This window comes from Sebastes umbrosus, chromosome 8 (assembly GCF_015220745.1).
Source record: "Sebastes umbrosus isolate fSebUmb1 chromosome 8, fSebUmb1.pri, whole genome shotgun sequence".
NCBI lineage: Eukaryota > Metazoa > Chordata > Actinopteri > Perciformes > Sebastidae > Sebastes > Sebastes umbrosus.
In genome coordinates this window covers 7159682-7179810 of record NC_051276.1, presented here as the reverse complement: position 1 = coordinate 7179810, position 20129 = coordinate 7159682, and the positions used below count along the sequence as shown (strand labels likewise).

At 38.2% G+C, this 20129-nt stretch overlaps 1 protein-coding gene across 1 annotated transcript in view; it reads left to right on the top strand.

The window, feature by feature from the left end:
- Positions 1–6946: 6946 nt before the first annotated feature.
- The window catches only part of loxhd1b (lipoxygenase homology domains 1b), a 32237-nt gene continuing 19054 nt past the window's right edge, over positions 6947–20129 (top strand). Inside the window, exons 1-19 of the mRNA XM_037776794.1 lie at positions 6947–7634; positions 9166–9280; positions 9499–9510; positions 9794–9874; positions 10062–10246; positions 11093–11191; positions 11357–11505; positions 13209–13332; positions 13740–13849; positions 14183–14323; positions 14417–14552; positions 16075–16235; positions 16320–16406; positions 16825–16960; positions 17064–17218; positions 18321–18481; positions 18592–18668; positions 18755–18951; positions 19448–19640. Of these exons, the coding sequence (XP_037632722.1) occupies positions 6947–7634; positions 9166–9280; positions 9499–9510; positions 9794–9874; positions 10062–10246; positions 11093–11191; positions 11357–11505; positions 13209–13332; positions 13740–13849; positions 14183–14323; positions 14417–14552; positions 16075–16235; positions 16320–16406; positions 16825–16960; positions 17064–17218; positions 18321–18481; positions 18592–18668; positions 18755–18951; positions 19448–19640 (3007 nt within the window). The remainder of the gene's footprint in view (positions 7635–9165; positions 9281–9498; positions 9511–9793; positions 9875–10061; positions 10247–11092; positions 11192–11356; positions 11506–13208; positions 13333–13739; positions 13850–14182; positions 14324–14416; positions 14553–16074; positions 16236–16319; positions 16407–16824; positions 16961–17063; positions 17219–18320; positions 18482–18591; positions 18669–18754; positions 18952–19447; positions 19641–20129) is intronic.

Below are 20129 nucleotides of genomic sequence, written 5' to 3'. Positions count from 1 at the left end.
TGAGTGGGAAAAGCTATGATTTGGTTTCAGGACTCTTTTTAGCAATTGTTTTCAATGGAAAGTTGTTGCTATAGTGGCAATTATGGGAACCAAAATTGGAAGAGTAGATTATCTGTGATCGTTAATGATATTGTAAACCCAACATTAATATTAAAAGCACATGATTGGAGGCTGCACCTACTCCCTAACTGATAAACATACCTTCTAATAAATGGACTAACACCAGACTCAATTGAAGTTATTGTTTTCCGATGCTTAAAAATCTCTACGTCATATTTTTTCTATGATCTATTGAGAAAAATACAAAACCTTTAAAGGCCCTGCACACCCAAACGGGTGTGTTCAATTACTTTGGCTGATTAGACCTCTTGTCAGGCACATTTCTTTTTTAATCCATGTTAGAAGGAACAAGGTTTGCAATTAAGCACAAAATTGAAAATTGTTCAATTTAGAGGCGAGATTTGAGAAAGATGTGTGTAGTTTTGTGGCCTCCAGGGGACTCCATTCTCGTCAACGTAGCACCTTTAAAATCTCACTGAGCATCACACTCACTCCTCACTATATCACCTGTTGGCCACATTAATTATACTATCAACACTAGCTGCGACCTCTTTCGGTGTTGCATAACGACCACAGGGACAACTTACTGTGAGAAGGGACAGACCACCTTGTCAAATAAATCAGTGTTTAGGTTTCACCACGATCCCATCCCCTTGTCACAACATCACTTGACCACCGAGCAACATGACAGCGACTGTGCTCCTCACGTATCCTGCTGTGACAATCTACTTCCTCTTCATTTCCTTCTGTGCATCCTGCGTAAACCGAAGGACCTCCAGTGTGTTTGTTTGGAGAGTCTTTGCCGAGTGTCTTCAATGAGGCTGTCTCAGCGTAGCCTCAGCTATGTTATCACAAAGTTCCTTCTGGATGGGATAGATAAAATAAACAGTTGTAGCTTTGGGAAACAAATTAAGCTTATAATCTAAAGGCTATGAAATTATCTGAAGTCAGCATCACATAGAGGAGACATTTCAGACTCCTGTTGGCGTTAATATTGCTATTCGATGTTTGTATCTCGGGGTGATACTGCGGGCAACCAGGAAAATAGGGCTTATTAATAGGCTATGTAGTTACAGTATGTCCTACGACTGTGTGGTCGTGTATCATAATAATTGATTGACATCTAGAGTCTCTTGTTAGCTTTGTTGAACCTGTTAGGGCGGGACAAAACACACCTTTATCATCCTTATTGGCAGATGAAGATTTGTGACCTCATAAATTCCCATCAAAGCTTCAACCTGAGCAGAGGTCTAATAAACCTGAATAACTGAAAACACCTGCCGGGTGTTCAGATTCACCTACAGACAATTTATTTTAATGGTGCCACTTCTTATTACAACTATATTTCTTAGGATCAAAACTGTAATGCGAGGTCATAATGCAACTGTAATCTAGTTTGTCTATGAAAAATAAAAACATAAGTTTAAAAAAAAAATACTAATGTTGCCTTTTTTCCCCCTTTCATCATTTTGTTTTTAATCTTACTGAAAAGTCTTTATTTGAATCTAGTATGTTTCATTGTATTTTAAATAGTTTGCTGCAATAAATCATGGGATGAGAACCAGAGGGGCATAAGTGACACTTGACCAGCTTTATAGAAGAGACAAAAGAAAAAAATTCCATACTTTGTCCTTACATTGTTTTTTCAATTTAATATTTAATATTACAACTTCATAAACATGGATGACAATGTACTTAATGAACAATATTTTTACATTTCGTTTAATTTCTTAAGTGCACTTAGGCCCTTTTGGCCCCAAATAGTTCAGTGTGTTCAGTGTGGTAGGTCTTCTGGTTTTTGATTAATAACTCTGGATTTGTTTAGACTTCACGTGTGCTGTTCTGGCAATGGAAAGAGTTTATCAAGAGCTTTTATTTGATACATATATATATGATTTCAATGGTGTGATGTTGCCTCCCTCCTCCATAGTGTTTTGGGTTGTAACAGAAACCTTTTAAGTTGTTAATTACTTTAAATGTTTGTTTTCATGTCATTTAAAGAGGCTTTTAACTGCGAGGTACCACACAAATAATGTTAATTATGATTATTGTTATATTATCTGTCTATATGTGTGAAAGAAATGAGTAGGGACACAAAATAATAACTTTCATCACAGATGCATATGATGTGCACAGGATCAGGCGAAGTATGAGCATCTTGTGCAACTTAAAGATGAGTTAGTGGTATCAGTGGCCTTTAGTTTGCTCCAATGTACAATCTACAATGATAATGGGTTGACCGATGACATAACCTTTGGGATTCAAACCCTTTGAATCTATGTTCAAAGACGCTACAGATAAATGCAGCGTCTGAAGTCCAGTATCTGGCCCCTATGGACGTGTACACCCTAACTGCTCCAGTCTAAAATGCTTCCTTCACTCTCGAAGAATCTGAAAGAAGTTTGAAACTGACAAACATCTTGAAAGACTTGATGAAACTCCTTTTTCCTGCATGCATCACTGATATGCATCTTACAAACATGTCAATCTTGTTACCTCACAGAAAGGTTACAGGCCAGGGCAATGGGTATCAGCTATCGTTGTTTTGTCAAATCGTTGGTATTTTGGACTGCTTACTTTGCTCAGTATAACAGTTTTTGCCATGGTGATCCATTTTAATCTACTCTTGGAATCCAAATCCGTCTGGAAAAACAGTTAAAGGATCGCTTTCTTGTGTACGTTGTGATCGTATAACATCCTGCAAAAGTACTTAAACATTTAAATCAGATTTAATCAGACGTAATAACAGAACTCCAGTAATAAACGACAACATTTGTCCACGCTGACCTCTCACAGGTGCAAAGATTAACAGTTAAATTGTTCCAAATCAGAGTGCTGATATACTGTTAGCACTGCAGGGAGACAGACAGAGAGGCAGAGGGAGAGGAAGGGTGAGGGAAACAGAAGGAGGAAGATGAGGACAACGAAGAGAAAGATAAATCCAGCGATTCATTGTGACTGAACACATCATGCCAGGCAAAATGTCTACTGAATAGCCAAAGGAAACATTGCAGAAAGTGGAGACAAAAGCGCTTGGCCAGACAGAAAATGAATAAAGAATGGGGCCTTTTTTATTGCATTTTACGTTTCCATTATTTTTCAGTATGGACAAAACTTCTTTTCTGTATGTAAAAAAAACTTTACATTAAAAGAGGTTGTTTATATACATACAGCATTTTGTTTTGATGTTTTTCTTGTTATGTGTTTAGAGTATTGAGAATAATGGAAGGGTTTCCATCAAATGTGTAACAACTGAGGAGGAATGGGCTTTGAGGAACACTCAATGGAAAGGGGGAAACCAGTAGTGGGTCTTTTGATAAAACTGTCACAATCTCAATGATGCAACCTGTGCTCATCCTCTGTTGAATGAATGTAATGGAGCAAACAATAATAATAGTACTTTGAATCTACATGCAAATGAATGTGTCTCCCTCTGCTGGCTGCAATGAAGTTTACACACAGAAACGTAAACATAGAGACACCCGATTTTCATTTACCTCAAAATGCCACATGGACACCCCAGAAGCAGCTCAGATCGCTTCTTCTTTGCATTATCTACTATCACATGCATGTAATTAACGCATTTTGTTAGGGTGGAACAGGGTGGCCTTGTTGTTCATAGCATGTAAAAGGTCCTCACCTCACAAACAGCAAACAACACAGATATCAATCCTATATAGACACTAAGAGTTTGTAACACTCAAATCCTAAAGCTGCAACTTTTACAGATGGAAAATGTGGATGGCAAGCACAACTAAAATGTCAATTTCCAGCTAAATAAAAATACAGTAGGCTAACTATACCTTCCACTTACAGTAATTAACCAAATGTCAACTGCTGTAACTTAAAAAAAAAACTTTAAAAAACTGTAAAAAAAAAAAAAAAAATGTCAACTATTGTAACTTAAAAAAAAACTTTAAAAAACTGTAAAAAAAAAAAAAAAAAATGTCAACTATTGTAACTTCAAAAAAAACTTTAAAAAACTGTAACTTAAAAAAAAACTTTAAAAAAAACTTAAAGAAAACCAGTGGTGGAAAGTGACAAAGTACATTTACTTAAGTACTCTTCTTCAGTACAATTTTGAGGTACTTATACTTTGTACTTTATACTGTACTTCTACTCCACTGCAATTCAGAGGGAAATATTGTACTTTTTACTACACTTCATTTATCTGACAACTTACTAGTTACTTTTCAGATTCAGATTAATAATACAAAATATAATCAACAAATAAATGATGATGTTTTATTATAGGTCATGATAAGATAAGACGTTATTGTTATTTGGGGGGAATTCACAAGCTGCCCTGCATATTTGTAATTGAAATTAGCCCTGACCTTACTGGCTGCAACATTTAAGTGTTTTACACATGAACAATTCTAATCAATAATATATTTTTTCTCAAATGGGCGTTGCATACTTTTTCTTTTGGTACTTTAAGGACTGGATTTTTTATGCAAATAATGTTGTACTTTTTATGAAAAAAATTAAATGCAGGCCTTTTACTTGTAACAGTATGTACAACATTGTGGCATTGCTATGAATATTATGAAAAAAATATAATAATATTGAGAAGCAGCAGTTCATTTAATGTATGTCTACAGTGGCTCATTGGCATGCCCGCCAGCGGGCAGTGACGCATCTTCTTCCCTCAACACCTGCTGCTTGTAGTCCAGACAACTCCAACTTTATTTATTAACCGGTTTTCCAGCAACATGTAACATATTTTAATATTATCGTGATTTCACATTTGTCTATTCTGCTGTCTGGACAGAAAGATGAATACAACCAATGCTAAATACATTTTAACAACGAGCGGCACAGTGAGTGAGTGAAAATGATAAGTTTTCTAAAAGTTGGTTTCCAACAGGTTAAACAAAAAAAAGTATCATTCGATTGGACATTAGACATTTGTGAAGTCGCACATATTACTTTGACGTTGGCACATGAGATGGAAACTGCAACCTACAAAGTGCCGGATTATGTCACAACTAGGGCTAGCTAATAACAGCTCGCTTTATCTGGTGAAGACAGCAGAGCCTCAGTGGTGGAGATCAAACCAGAGACAAAAGGTGAGTGTGTGGTTAGAAACATTAGTTCTGTGTCAGCTGCAGTGGTGGGATGTCACTAAAGTAACGTTACTGAAGTACATATTTGAGGTAGCTACTTGTACTTTACTTCTTTTCATGCCACTTTCTGCTTCTACTCCGATACAGCAGGTCCTTTTCACAGCAGACACTTTGACATGTCATTGCAGGGTAACCACAGGTGTAATCAATAACTTTAATTATGGCCCTATCCAGTGAGGTGAGCCAGGGCCCAGGTGATGGCTGTAAATGAGACCATAAGTAATTTGATCTATTACACCTGTGATTACCCTATTACCCTGATAATACATGTCAAAATGGCTGTGAGAAAGGCATAGTCAGAGGGAAATATTGTACTTTTTACATTTATCTGACAGCTTTACATTTGTATAAACAAAAGTGTAAAGTACAAAGTGTTTGGAAAATAAATAAATAATATGGTTTGTTATAAATTAAACTACCCAACAGTATATACTAGTAGGTTACAGCTGGAATGATTAATCAATACATCTTTTAGTTGATTGACAAAAAATGTGTTTATTTATTTATTAATTGGCAACTATTTTGGTAATCGCTTCAATTATTTTTCATGCTGATTTTTCTTTTAATAAGTAAATTTATTTTAAATAATTTTGAGGTTTGGACTGTTGGTTGGACAAAACAAACATTGTGAAGGTGTCACTTTGGGCTCTGAGTAATTGTGACGGCATTTCTCACTTGTTCAGATTTTTACAAACCAAACAATCAATCAGTTACTCAGGAAAAATAATCAGCAGATGAATCCATAATGAAAATAATAATTTGTTAGTCAAAACAGTTCAAATGAACCAACCACCTACCAACTACAACAGTAAAACCCTGCTTTTACATTAATGCTTGAGTAATGATAATAATTACGTTACTGATATAATATGTAATAGTATAACAGTCACAGGGGACATTTTTTCTGCATTTAATACTTTTACTTTTAATATTTTTTCCTGATTATACTTACTGAAGTAACATTTTTGTTGAAGTACTTTTACTTGTAACAGTGTTTTTACGGTGTGATGCTAGTACTTTTACGTGAGTAAAGGATCTGAATACTTCCTCCACCACAGGTCAGATTAATGTGTAAGTAGGGAGTTGATTGTTAACAGATTAGCAAATCCAACAGAGCAGGTTTGTGTTTTCTGTGGGTTTGTTTTGCAGTCTTTCTCCACAGTGGCCAAAAGTCACTCAATTCACCTACAATACAGCCACATACAAAACTGATATAATTCAAAAACATAAAACATAAAATTATGAATGCTTGAATTGTAACCAAAGTTGGACAGAGACATTTTTCCATTTAGAATTAGTTTGGTCATCATCATCCACATGGGTTCTGTGCAGCTGCAGGCCCAGGCCAGCTGTCTTTACATTTTTTTTATGCATACACATAAAGAAGTATCTATTATAAAGTCCCACCTTTAGGGAGAAAGCTTTTAGCAGTTTAATTGTATAAAAGAGGGATTATTGCAGTACTACTTTGGAATTTTGTAGCAGCTCTCAGTTCCCAGGGAGGGTTTCTTCCTCTGGTCAGGTGACAACATGCGTATTATCATTTTTAATGAGGTCAGAGCATCTGCTGCTGTTGTAGGTCAGGACAACCAGCAGTGAGGGGCTTCCCCAGCCACCTGCCAAACAGCCGTCTGTGAGCTCTGACTGGGACCTGTCCTGCCAGCGGGTCACTCCTGGACAGTCTTGGGTCAGTTAATCAAGTTTCAGCGGAACACACAGGAATCGGTTACGGTTACAAGGTAGTAAATAAATTAAAGATGCCCACAAAAAAGAAAAAAACAAGACAGAGCACCGAGGAAGAAACCAAAGATGTAGATGACGAGAACTCAGAGGATCAGGAACCAAAGCCCAAGAAGAAAAGTAAGCAGGTGAGTGAGTCAGAGGATGCTGGAAGATCGAAGAAGAAGAAGCTTAAAGACAGCGATGAAGAAGGATACAACTCTGACACATCAGGGCCGGATGTGAGGAGCACCAAGAAAAAGGGCAGAGATAAAGAAAAGCTCAAGAAAAAGAAGAAGAAGAAAGCCAAAGAGGAGAGCGAGGATGAGTTGAGCAGTGACTCACAGAATACTGATAATGAAGATAACAACAATGACTCCAAGAGTAAAAAGAGAGGAGATAAACTCCCTGATGTGATTGAGACCACTAAGAAAGGATCAAAGAAGTCCTCGGTCAAAGATAAGATGGGGGCAAAGGATAAAAAATCCAAAAAGAACTCTGAGAAAGAGGAAGAATCTGCAGCTGGGGAGGAAGAGGAAGGGAAAAAGAAAAAGAAAGAAAAGAAGAAGAAGGGTTCGGTGAAGGGAGATAGTGATGAAGACACCAAGAAGACAAAAGGAAAGAAGAAGAAGGTTGAAAATTACGTTGAAATCTATGAGAATGAGCTTCGCACCTACGAGCCAGACACAATGGAGAACTACGAAGACGAGTATCACAAAAAGAAAGGTAATGGAAAATGTATATCTCAACCTGTAAAATGTACGAAAGGTAAGCTGTGGAATTAAAATACTCTCTATACAGAGAGCATGTTGTTATGACATTAATTCAAGGACAATTTGATGTAAGTTCTATTTGAGAAAAGACATCTGATACTCGGGAGAGGTGAGTCCTTGATTGCAATTAGGGATTTATGAGTGGCCCCAGCAGTAATGGGCCAATGCCTTGCTTTTGATGTTCATGGTAACATTACACTGAGTGAAGTGCCAATCATGTATCGTCAGTATGCTATCTTCAACCTACAGCTATATGACTCCTGTCACTCACTTATCTTTACACATGGTGGTTTCACATCCTGATTAGAGGCCTCACAGTCCTCTAAAGTTGTTTTGACTCTCACTGTTAAATGTAAAAATCTCAATGTAAGTCCATGCATAATATGTATCTAATCTCTACACACAGAAACACACTGACCACATGCACTCCTTATACTAACCCTAAATTAACCTGTAAATGTCAGCCCTGTCCCAAATCCTTCATCACAGTAGAATCATGACAATTCAAACTAAACATTTTGTAATACATTTTTAATGTAATTAAACTATGAACACATATTTTCTCCTTCATTTTTGCAAAATCCCTCTATGATTAGTTATGTTATTAGTTATTAGCTAGGGGGGCAGCTGTAGCTCAGTGGGTGTGGTGGTCGTCCTTTAACCGCAAGGTTGGTGGTTCGATCTCCAACTCCTATTGTCTAAATGTTGAAGTGTCCTTGAGCGAGACACTGAACTCCAACTTGCTCCCCTTGCCCTTTACAGCAGCTCACTGCATCCTAAGTATGGATTAAATGCACGACGCTAATAAAAAAAGCACAAAAAAAGTTTGATTTTTAATGTAAGAGAGAATTCAATACTTTTTCAAAATATATATATTTTTAAAACCCTGTTTCACTCTTTACTTTCTATTGTGGAAAAATCCAAACTGACAGAAATGTGCCATTCAAAGTCCATTATTAAAAATATCTCTACCCTTTCAGGGTACATTTAGAGGGTCATAGTGTTTGCGATTACGCAAGAAAAAAGTATTTTAGTTCATTTGATTTAGAAATAACAGTAGAATTTGATGGTCAATTTGAGTCAAATGAAAGTTGTTTTTTTATGTTGAGTTTGTTTAGTTTCATATCAGTAATAACATGCACAAAAGACAAAAATGTTAATTTCTACTGCCTCCAAACCATGAATAAATTCCCATGACACAAGCTCTTACTGTACTTTTTATTGTGCAGGGCCTTCACTGGGCAAATTACTTCCTAACAAAATGCTTTTTCTGAGGAGATTTTTAAAATCTAATTCTAATAAGGATAGAAGTACTGAAACACATGTAGACACACAGAATATAGCTGTTTACTGTATATATGTTTACTACTGTATCCCACTATCCTGCACACACACCCCCGACACACTTTCTCCTGCTTTGTTTATACTGTGCATCTGCTTTCTAAAACTCACCTCCATTGTTATTATTTCCCTTAACACTCCAGTATACGAGGTGGTGACCATCACTGGCGATGAGAGAGGAGCAGGCACTGACGCCAACGTGTTTGTCACTCTGTTTGGGGAATATGGCATCACTCCCAAAGTTCACTTGGCTAGCAAGTAAGTCCTCTGATGAGTGGAATTTAAATGCAAGGTCATCTGTACTATTTAGGACAAAAGTAAAGAGTTTGGTCAAATGAAGAACAAAGATTTAATTTGTATTTATCATACTGCTCTAGCCAGAGGCCTCAGTAATAATCTCAGCCAGTTAGACCCCATATTTGATCGAGTTGGTTCTTGTGCTTGAACTAAAAACTGTTTTTTTTCTCCACTAACAGCACAGAAAAGAGGTATTTATTTCTTAATGCAGTGGTGGTGGTTGTGAAAGAATGGACGGACTGTGTGCTGTGATTTTGGTGTTAAAATTGCAATCGGTTTGCATGACATGATTTGCTGCATGATTTTCCCAAACATTTGCCAGGCTTTTATGTTTCATTGTGAATATGTGCATGTGGAATATTTTGTTATTTTCCTAGATTTACTCAACACTTTACTGTTTGATTCTTTTGCATTTATTTTGTAATTAAAAGTTTGATGAGTGAAAAGATGCTGATATTCGTTTTGGTATTTCAGGAGTCGCACGGCATTCGAAAGGGCCAAAACTGATGTGTTCAGGATTAGAACTCACAATGTTGGACCTTTGAAAAAGATACGGTACGTTAGACTCACTCAAGACATCTCATCCCTGATCCAGTCTGTTTTTCAGTATAGCACAGATCAGGTATGAATAGCTTTTAGTTGGACCTAAACCAAACACTGCTGGCCTTTGTTTCGTCCCCGGAATTTGTTTGCAAGAAGAATGAGACTTAGGTGTCCGGATGTTATTCTTCTGTTGCTTTAGGATTGAGCATGACAACACCGGTATGAGCGCCAACTGGTTCCTGGACAGAGTGGTGGTGACGGATGTGATCAGGCCTCACCTGAGGTTCTACTTTGCTTGTAACAACTGGTTCAGTAAGGTGGAGGGAGACTGCCTCTTTATCAGAGACCTGCTGGGTACTATGGACCCCATGGATATTCCCAAATGTATGTATACACAGATATGAGTATAAGTATATGTGTCATACTCAGTGCCTGAAATGGGCAGGTACTCACCAGTACTGAATACTGGCACTTCTGATTTTTGGCCACATGAGTACCCTTACTTCTTATTGCGTACCGCCAACTCCTGGTGAGTCTAGGTGCGCACCCCTAAACACCCGCGTAACCGCATCTCTGACTGTGTGTAAACACATAGCTAGCTTAATGCTGAGAAAACTGCTGAAAATGCCTTTGGTATTCCTTGTCACCATCCAATTGAATATGTAGGCCATTAGGTCATATTTTAAGTTGGTTTTGTTGTAGCATGTATGCAATATTATATTTGTGTACAATTTGATTTGTATCAATAGCTACGTAAAAAGTTTTTATTAACCAAAAATACATTTATGTACAAATAGTGAAAATGTATGTTATATGTAGGCCTAATGTATGTAATGAAAGGCATACAAAAATAGATTTGCAGTGTGATATATTACCAAGATATACAGTACGTAGAAATATAAATATTTTCAAGACACATACAATGATTTTGTCATGCAACTGATAATTAAGGGTACTGACATCTTTGTTGGTCCAATTCAGGCGCTGGTAACATTTTATAATCAGAGTATTATATAAAAAATGTATTATGTTTTTTAGAAAGCGTCCCTATTTCCTCTGGTGATTAATTAAGTGAACTAGCCTGAACGGGGATAATAAAAAACAGCAATTAAAATCTTTTTTATATTTATTCACACAGTGGTTGCTTGTGGTTGACATACTATTTTGATGTTTTTGTATAAAGTCTGGTTTTAAGTTGTTTTTTTAAAGCTTTTGGTCTTAATTTTCCAGACAATAAGTATATAGTGAGTGTTTTCACTGCGGATATAAAAGGCAGTGGAACAGATGCAGATGTCTTCATCAATATCTTTGGGGAGTTTGGAGATACAGGTAAATTACAGCACAACAGGTAACTCGTGTGTGTGCTCACATTATGAACTTTCTCCCAAAGTGAATACCAACTTAAATGCAGTTGATTCTTTTCCAGTTACATTGAAATAGAATTTATCTGATAGAATTTATCTGATATAATTTACAATTTTTTTGTTGTTTAAGGTGAAAGGCGACTTGACAACGACAAAAATAACTTTGAAAAGGGCAGCGAAGACAAGTTCACTATGGAGGCACCAAACTTGGGCAAAGTGAGGAAGATCACCATTGGCCATAATAATAGAGGTTCTTCAGCAGGATGGTTTGCGGACAAGGTAAGAAATAGCCAGCTGTTGTTTACAAGACTGTGTTTCTTTTGTAAGCAAGAAACTAATAAAATGCATGACATTAAGGCTTCATCGATTCTAAAAACAGATAACTAAAGAATAACACTTTCATTTGTGACATGCGTAACTTTTTTTTACAGAAGATCTTAGAGTCGTACTGTACCCCACTCTGCTCAGTTCTGCCTCTGCAGAGGTACTTAAGACATGTGATCCTCTTATTTCCTCTCAGTTTTCCCATCTGAGTCCGGTGTCCATGCTCCTCCAACACATACAGTGTGTGCAACTGAGAGGAGTTCATTCAAACACACACACACTCACACACACACACACACACACACACGGGACACACATGTCGTCATTCTACCCTCTGTGTAAAGGGAAACCATGACCCTTTATGGGATTACCTTACAGCCAACAGACAGATGAGTCGGTAGATTTATTGGTGACTGCAGCACAGACTGATACCAAAGATCAACCGTGACAACAGTGATTAATTATATTCTATTTGCATTGCACATATGCTGCCGTCAAAGTTCACATGGATTTGGGAGTAAATATTGTCTTTTAGCTAAATTATTTAAGCTTTGTTCGGCTCCTCATTCCTGCTAAAACATGTTTAAACCTATATACCACATGGTGTGTTAGTAAATTATTTAAGTTTCTTAGGGCACTTTCCGAAGGCATAGTCCGTTTGGCTAATCCAAATCAGAGTGAAATTGATACTTTTGAGTTGTTTTCTATTTAGTCTGGTTCGGTTTCACAATGCAAAAATTAAAGCAGACCAAATAAAAATAAAAAAATTTGCTGTACGAATTTATCTTTTTCGACTCGAGAGCTGCAACTTTCTTGCATGTAATCGCGGACTTTAAAATTTTGCTGTCAACGTTTTTTCACTTTGACTCGGCACGGATCTGTATGCATGAATCCCTTCTTCTCCAGTTTATCTCTAATTACTTCAAAAATGTCACTATTTTTGTGGACTTTCTTTAGCATATTCTGTATGTTCTCTTCCCAGATGTCACGCAAACATCAGACTTCTGCAGAAGTCTAGGTCATGTCCCACTCATGTTAACCTGTTGTTTACCTGTGTCCATCTCAACAAATGCCCGCACAGGCAGCCTGCATTTTTGTTCACTTGGAAACTGTCCGAGACCACCTCTCGCAAACGGTCTCAGACCGGTTGTTTTGGTTCGCACCAGAGTACGATTACTGCGTTCACTACTGTCCAAAATGAACCGCAAAAGAGTTTGATTAAAACAGACTAAATGTTGGCTTGAAGCGCCCTTAGACTCTGCAAAGGCTTACAGGACACAAAGGAAAAACACAGCGAGCGAGACACATTTTAATTAGTTTATACAGTACAAACATGCATTAGCTGCAAATATACAATCATACATTTAAATTCAGAGTCAAAGACAAATCCTCAATCAAATTATGTCAGTAATATAGCAATATAATATTAATTATATTATGTAGATAATCCAATATATCATTTCAACCAACCTGTTGCATCTTCTGTCTTCCTTTACCCTTTTACAGTAACTTTGTCAAAGTGTTCAAAATGTTCAAAAAGAAAATTGTGTTGCTTTATTGCCTTGCTTTACTTACTTTTCATAACATTATGTTCAACAGACCTCAATCACATGTTGGCTGACTATATTCTGATTTTCTTATTTTTCCTTTTTATACAGGTGGTTTTGGATGACATGGGAAACAAAATAGTTTATGAATTTCCAGTTGGTCGTTGGTTTGCCATCGATGAGGATGATGGGAAGATCCAGAGAGACTTTCTGGTGGGTGGGAACCAGCCCACAGGTGAGAAATATGTTTATGAGCCTGGAAAAAATGCCTTACATACACTTCATGTCAGTGAAAACAATCATGGCAAGGATGAAAATTAACTTAACATTTAACCCTCTAAATGATTTGCCTCATTTTGGAATAATTATCCACTTGCGTGGTCTGAAAATACTGCATAAAGGATTGTAAGACAAAAACATTTCTACTGCCAAGGAACAAATCTTTTGCTGTTTATCTTGTTCAGTCCAAAAAGAAAAATGTGTTTTGTTTTCTGGCCCACTGTGTAACCATTAAATCTGGGGTCAGACTATCAATGTTAGGATCTGGTTCCTGCTCAGCTCCTTAGGGAGTACGGGTGCCGTGAACCACAGTGACCCGCTGGCAGATCCTCTGATAGCCCGACATGTAACTGTACCCACCAGGTATTGTGTACAACGTCCAGATTGTGACAGGAAACATCCGAGGTGCCGGGACCAACTCCAAAATCCACATCGTGATGCACGGCTCGAAAGGCATGAAGAACAGTGGCAAGGTGACGAGAAGATAACGTAGATACAGATTAGACAACTTGTACTTCATTTAAAAATAATTGCTGCAGCAGTTAGTTTTCATTTGTATGAAACAGAGTTGATAAGACTTTTAAGTTAATGTTGTAATGTTTGCTTTAGTGGTAATCCAGTTTGTGTTTTGCTTCAGTGGCATTTTTGTTGCTTAATGGTCATCGATTGCTTTAGTGTTTTTGCACTGCACTACCCAAGACTATTGTATTCAGACCACTATGAATGTGATTAAATCTGATTAAGTCTGTCTTACAGTGGATGAACCACCCTTTCCTTTAACTTTTCTTCAATGTATTTGTATCTAGGTGTTTTTGGAGGGAGGAAAGTTTGAGCGGGCCCTGACAGACATTTTCAATGTTGAGATTGCGGCACTCCTCAGTCCCCTCAGCAGAGTCACCATCGGACACGACAACGACGGAGTCAGTGCTGGGTGGTATTGCGAGAAGGTACATAGAACATGAAAACACATGCAAACACCATAATCTGGCAATTTACTGTGAGTTTATTCAGCTGAATCAATTATTATTATTTTTTCGCAGGTGGTGGTGTACTGTCCATTCACAGGGACAGAGCAGACCTTCCCGTGCAGTAAATGGCTGGATGAGAAGGAGGGAGATGGGCTGATAGAGAGGGAGCTCTATGAGATGGTCTCACTCAGGCAGAAGAGACAGAAGAGTAAGTTGAATGTCAGTAATTATGGCCAATCTGCCGCAGCAGTAAATGCTGTCATTTTATTTCCTGAAACACTGAGCAAACATATTCAAAGCTCCATTCAAAGCTCCAACATATGTATCAGACATTTGCATAATGACTCAGCAGGCAGTCCATCTTCATTCTACTTTGTAATTTTAATGAGTTGTTTTTCCTATTGCTTGTGGAATGAAGTCCTTTTAAAGAAAGGTAAATGGTGAGTGCACTTTTTCTGGACTATACTTGTTTTTTTCTGGTCCACGACAGCAGAATAGGTGCATTAGCTTAATTCTTTTCTGTCCACACAAATCTATTCCTTTACTGCCTCATATTTATATTCATTCATAATTCACAAGCAAGAATAGCATTTCAGGGGCTCCACTGAAGTGTTGAGGAGTAGAAGTAGTCAAACTGGCAACTAGAGATGTTACGATACCATTTTTTCCTTCTCGATTCCGATACCTGAACATGCAGTATCAGCCAATACCGAGTACCGATCCGATACCAATGTGATTAAATATATATATATTTCAATTCAATGTTATTATTTAACACCTGTTTACTCCAGGGCAACAGCAGCAAAGTGAAGGCTACTGTTTTGGAGCGGCGAAGAAGAACTGATTTCCAGTTAAACAAGTTCATTATTTTCTGGGTTGATAAATGATGCTATCGGATCGGTGCATAGAATGGCGTACTCGCCGATACCAAATTTTGGGTAGTATCGGACGCATATCCGATATTGGTATCGTATAGGAACAACTCTACTGGCAACCCTCTCGTCACAAACTACTTCTGTAAACTCAAAGCTACTGCTGGCCCCAAATGTGTAAAAAAAAGTAGGCAACAATTTTTGGCATAACTGGGCAAAAATTCCACAATAACCTCTCAGCATATTGTAATTAAAGTGTTCTGAGAGAAAACTAGACTTCTGCACCTCCTCATCGATCTGTTTTCAGGCTTTAAAAAATCTAGCCCATGACGGAAGACTTTGACCAATCACAGGTCATTTCAGAGAGAGAGCGTTCCTATTGGCTGTGCTCCGACCATGTGAGCGGTGCTTGGTATATCCTTGAGAACTTAACATGGCTGCCGGGTCACAAACTTTCTCATCTTACAGCTAAACAGTACACTACAAGAAAACATTTGAGACGAGGCATTACAGTAACAGTATATTGATTCATATTTGATCAGCGCTGCCTAGTTTGACCATTTGGTCGGAGTTAGAGAGTGATTGACTCGTGGCTCTCATAGACGGCAGCTGGACGGCAGACTCCAGATCAGCTCTGATTGGTTGTTTTCCTCCGGTCTGTGAATCTTGCAGATGCCATTAGGAGCACCGGAGGACACTGGAGGACACAGAGGCACCTGATTTTTTTCAGATTGCCTGTCTCATGTGCTACTGTCAGGATATAGTGACCGTTTTATAAAAATAACTTTTTTTAATCATATTTGCTCCAATTCTCACCACTACAGCGTTAATAAACTGATTTCATTTGGTTCTCCTCAGAGCATCCCTGGTCCTTGTGGATCTGGACGTCAGATCTGCCCGGTGCAGGAACCGATGCAGATATCTCCTTCCAGGTGTACGGAGAGAAGGGCAAGAGCGATGAGACCCGACTTGACAACAAAACAGACAATTTCGAACAGGGACAAGTGGACAGGTTTATGGTAAATTAATAACACATACATTAATATCAGCAATCAGATAATGAGGCTTCGTAGGAAACTTTTTATCTTGATGTGAACCTACAGGTTGAGCTGCCTGATTTGGGGAAATTGACCAAACTCCGTCTCTGGCATGAGAAAAGAAATCCTTTTGCAGGATGGCATCTCAGTAAGGTGAGGAAATGTAATATCTAATAATTGTACAATCTTGTATTTGTCATATCAGTTGAATTCACTCAGTTTGTAATTCACTCCCATACATCCAACTAATATTGCTATGCCTAAATGTGCACAGTTGTAGGCATGCTAGTTAACATGAAAACGAGGATAATAAGACAGTTTATTATCCTAAGTTTATCACCGACACGTAGAGACATTAACAGACTATCTCAGGTTTAAATATTTCATTCAAACACAAGGCAGATATAGAATATGTGCATAAAATTGGCATGTGGAAAACAATGTTTTTTAGGTGTTTTTTAAGATAATTCAGAGGATTGTTCAGTTTTAAGTGTTCAGTGTTTAAACCCTTGAATGAAATGATAATCCAGACACCCCCTCACATATCAGAGCATTGTATTTTTCCAATTAGGCAACTGTGATGAAGACATTAACAAAGGAGAAGTATAGGTTTCCATGTGAGCGCTGGCTGGACACAAATGAAGATGATAACGAGGTTGTGAGGGAGCTTACTGCCACAGGAGACCTCATCGCTGAGCCGCTGCCCCGTGTGTATATGCACCTGTATTCACCCCTGAGCAACAGAAATCTGCTTTGCCACATATAAAGAAGAATTTAAATGTAATTGAATTATGTTATCCTGTTCTGTAGTGGTCAAATACAGAGTGACTGTTTGCACGGGGACTGTCGGCGGCAGCGGCACAGATGCGTCTGTTTTTCTAAATCTGATCGGAGACAATGGGGACAGCGGAAATCGGGAGCTGGTCAACTGCAAAAACAACGTCAACAAGTTTGAGAAAGGAAACGTGGGTACATTCAGTACATCATTGTTAGACATAGAGCTTAGTGAAATCTCAGGAAGGAAAACTTCTTTCTTTTTCCTCTCCTTCATATGCTTCTTAGTTTTTTGCTTTTGTCTGTTTAAAAATCAAATGACAAACCTCCACCCACTCAACAAGCATTAAACTTATTAATTTCTCTTACACACATTAGTGCAAATCACTAATCTGTGTACTCTTAATTAATCCAATTATCTGTACCTGTAGCATGCTGCTTACTTGGGGGGGATATGTTTCTCACTGATTATGGACTTCACCCAAACAATCAGGCATTAACCCCTGATGGAGTCTGCCCAACCTACAGTATCTTCAATCAAAACAGTATACGTATAAACTAGACTCTCCTGATGGGAATAATGTTATATACTCTATATAACCTCTTGCTGTGTCCGAAATTGCGAAATATGCACTACATACTCAATTTGTGTACTATCATTCAAAATACTTTTGTGTGAATAAACAGTAGTATGTATGTTTTTGGACACACTGAGCAGTAACTACCATGTAGCCTTCTTGCCGATTGGAGAAGTGTAACCATAGTAACTTGTGTCAACCTCATGTGACCAAACGATAATTTGTGAGATTCATAAAGACTGAACTAATTTAAAAATTATATTACAACTACCAAAGTGAAATCTTATACTTACACTTAAATTGAAGCATTATAGATGTTACAGAGCTGTCCGCCATCACTGTCTGTTATGAACCTTGTCATCACTGCCGCATTGCATTGTGGGATAGGTAGGCCAGCGTAGGGTCCAGTGTTGCATAATACTGCAATTTACGTACTATTGGTTTTATACTAAAGTTTCAGACATACTGAAAAATGTCATATGCCGTTTTAATGTACTAAATTGCATGTTAGTATGGAATGTCGGACACAACCTCTATCTATAGCACAAATACTGCAAACACATTTTGAATAATTACAATGTTATATCTGCTGATTAAAAAAATATGCTATGATATCAGTAAATAGGTCTTCACCACATATTCCTCTGTTTGACATATAAAAAGGCCTCTAAATGTAATGTTACTTACTGTATTTATTATTTTTTTGTCCTTTCAGTTAGATGAGTTTATAATCGAGGCAGTAGCCATCGGGAAGATTCGCAGGGTGAGGATTGGACACGATGGCAAAGGTGGAGGCTGCGGCTGGTTCCTCGATAAAGTGATTGTAAGAGAGGAGGGAGAGGCTGAGGCCCACGCTGTGGAGTTCCCGTGCAACAGGTGCATTACTCTCATTGTGAATACAGAGAAAACATGCTAAACAGTTGTTGCAACCACAGGTGTGTGCATGTGTAATAGATGAGAGTTTGTTCATCGAATGTGGCGTGCAGGTGGCTGGACCGCAACGAGGATGACGGACAGATTGTCAGAGAGCTGGTGCCATTCTCAGATGGACAGCGTCTTTACAGTAAGTTAGAGGAATCTTGAATTTGATTCTAACATTTAAACTTAAACCCCTCCTGATGCTATTGTTTGTGTCTCTGTGTGTGTCAGACGTTGACTATCACGTCGCGATAAAGACAGGTAGCATCCCCGGGAGCAGCTCAGACTCCAACGTGTTCGTCAAGCTCTACGGCGAGAAAGGCGACACCAGTACGATGATGCTGGTGGTCTCTTCCAACAACCTGGGGAACTACTTTGAGACGGGTCGCATTGACATCTTCACTGTGGAAACTTTTGATATTGGACAGGTGACACAGTGGAGGCAAAAACATTGGATTTGATATTGATATTACTATGAGAAGCTTTAGAAATAATTTATTGAAGGCACACAGTCAAAGGTTTTGGGGTCCTGTCCATTGTGGGGTTGCTAATGCAAACAATATGTGCTGTCAAGGTGGATGAACCACATGATGAATAACGTTATTTACATTCAAGCAATTATATTACATAAGTTATATTACAGAAGATTACCATCCCTAGTGGTCTCGATAGGATCTTAACGTTGTACTCTGCATTTGTAGCCTTCTTTCCTAGATACGGATTAGTAGTATATTGATCATTTGACTGGGTTTAAGCATGAGGCTACATTTGTTAAAGAGATGAAGAATTGTAGAAAAATCTATAAAAGCTTTTTTATTATATAGTATTTTATAAGCATGTCTTCGTGTGACTCCTCTGTAAATGTGTGTAATCTTTTTTATTTATCGACTTTAAACAGTGTCATCCATTTAATCGTATTTCCAGATCAACCGTCTGATGATTGGTCACACCAACGAAGGCATGCGTGCCGGCTGGTTCTTGGACAGTGTTCAGCTCATGGTTCCAGTCCATGGAAAGCAATACATGTTCCCCAGTCACCGCTGGCTGGACAGGAATGAGGCTGACGGCAAGACAGAGGTGGAGATCTATCCCAGCGAGATCCTGGACATGGAACAGCGTAGGCAACATTCACACAACCTCACACCATTAGAAGAAACTATATATATATTCATGCTGACATGGTGACATTCTTTGTAATTGGTCCCGTATCTCAAGACTAATTCCGTAGTTTCCTAATAATAGAAAATCACATTAAGACTGCATTTAAAATACTGTCAGTGAGTCACAATAGGGTTTTCCGACTGAGAGGAACAGCCGACTGGGGAGTTCCCAGGAGAACTACATACCTTCAAGGGCTTTTTTCTGTTTGCATTCGCATCGCCAATAGGAACGCTGAAGTGACATAGGCTGGCTGGTGCCACACGCACACATCTCCAGCTGGGAGATTGGCGAGGGCTAGTTTGCTTCGTTTCACAAGCTCTCTTAGCTTTTTTAGTAATATAAGAATAAATAAACATCTCTACTCTACTTTACTCTGTTATATGCCACAGTCATATAAACTCAAGCAAAACAGCCGTCACGAAAGTACCGTTTGCGATTTCATTTC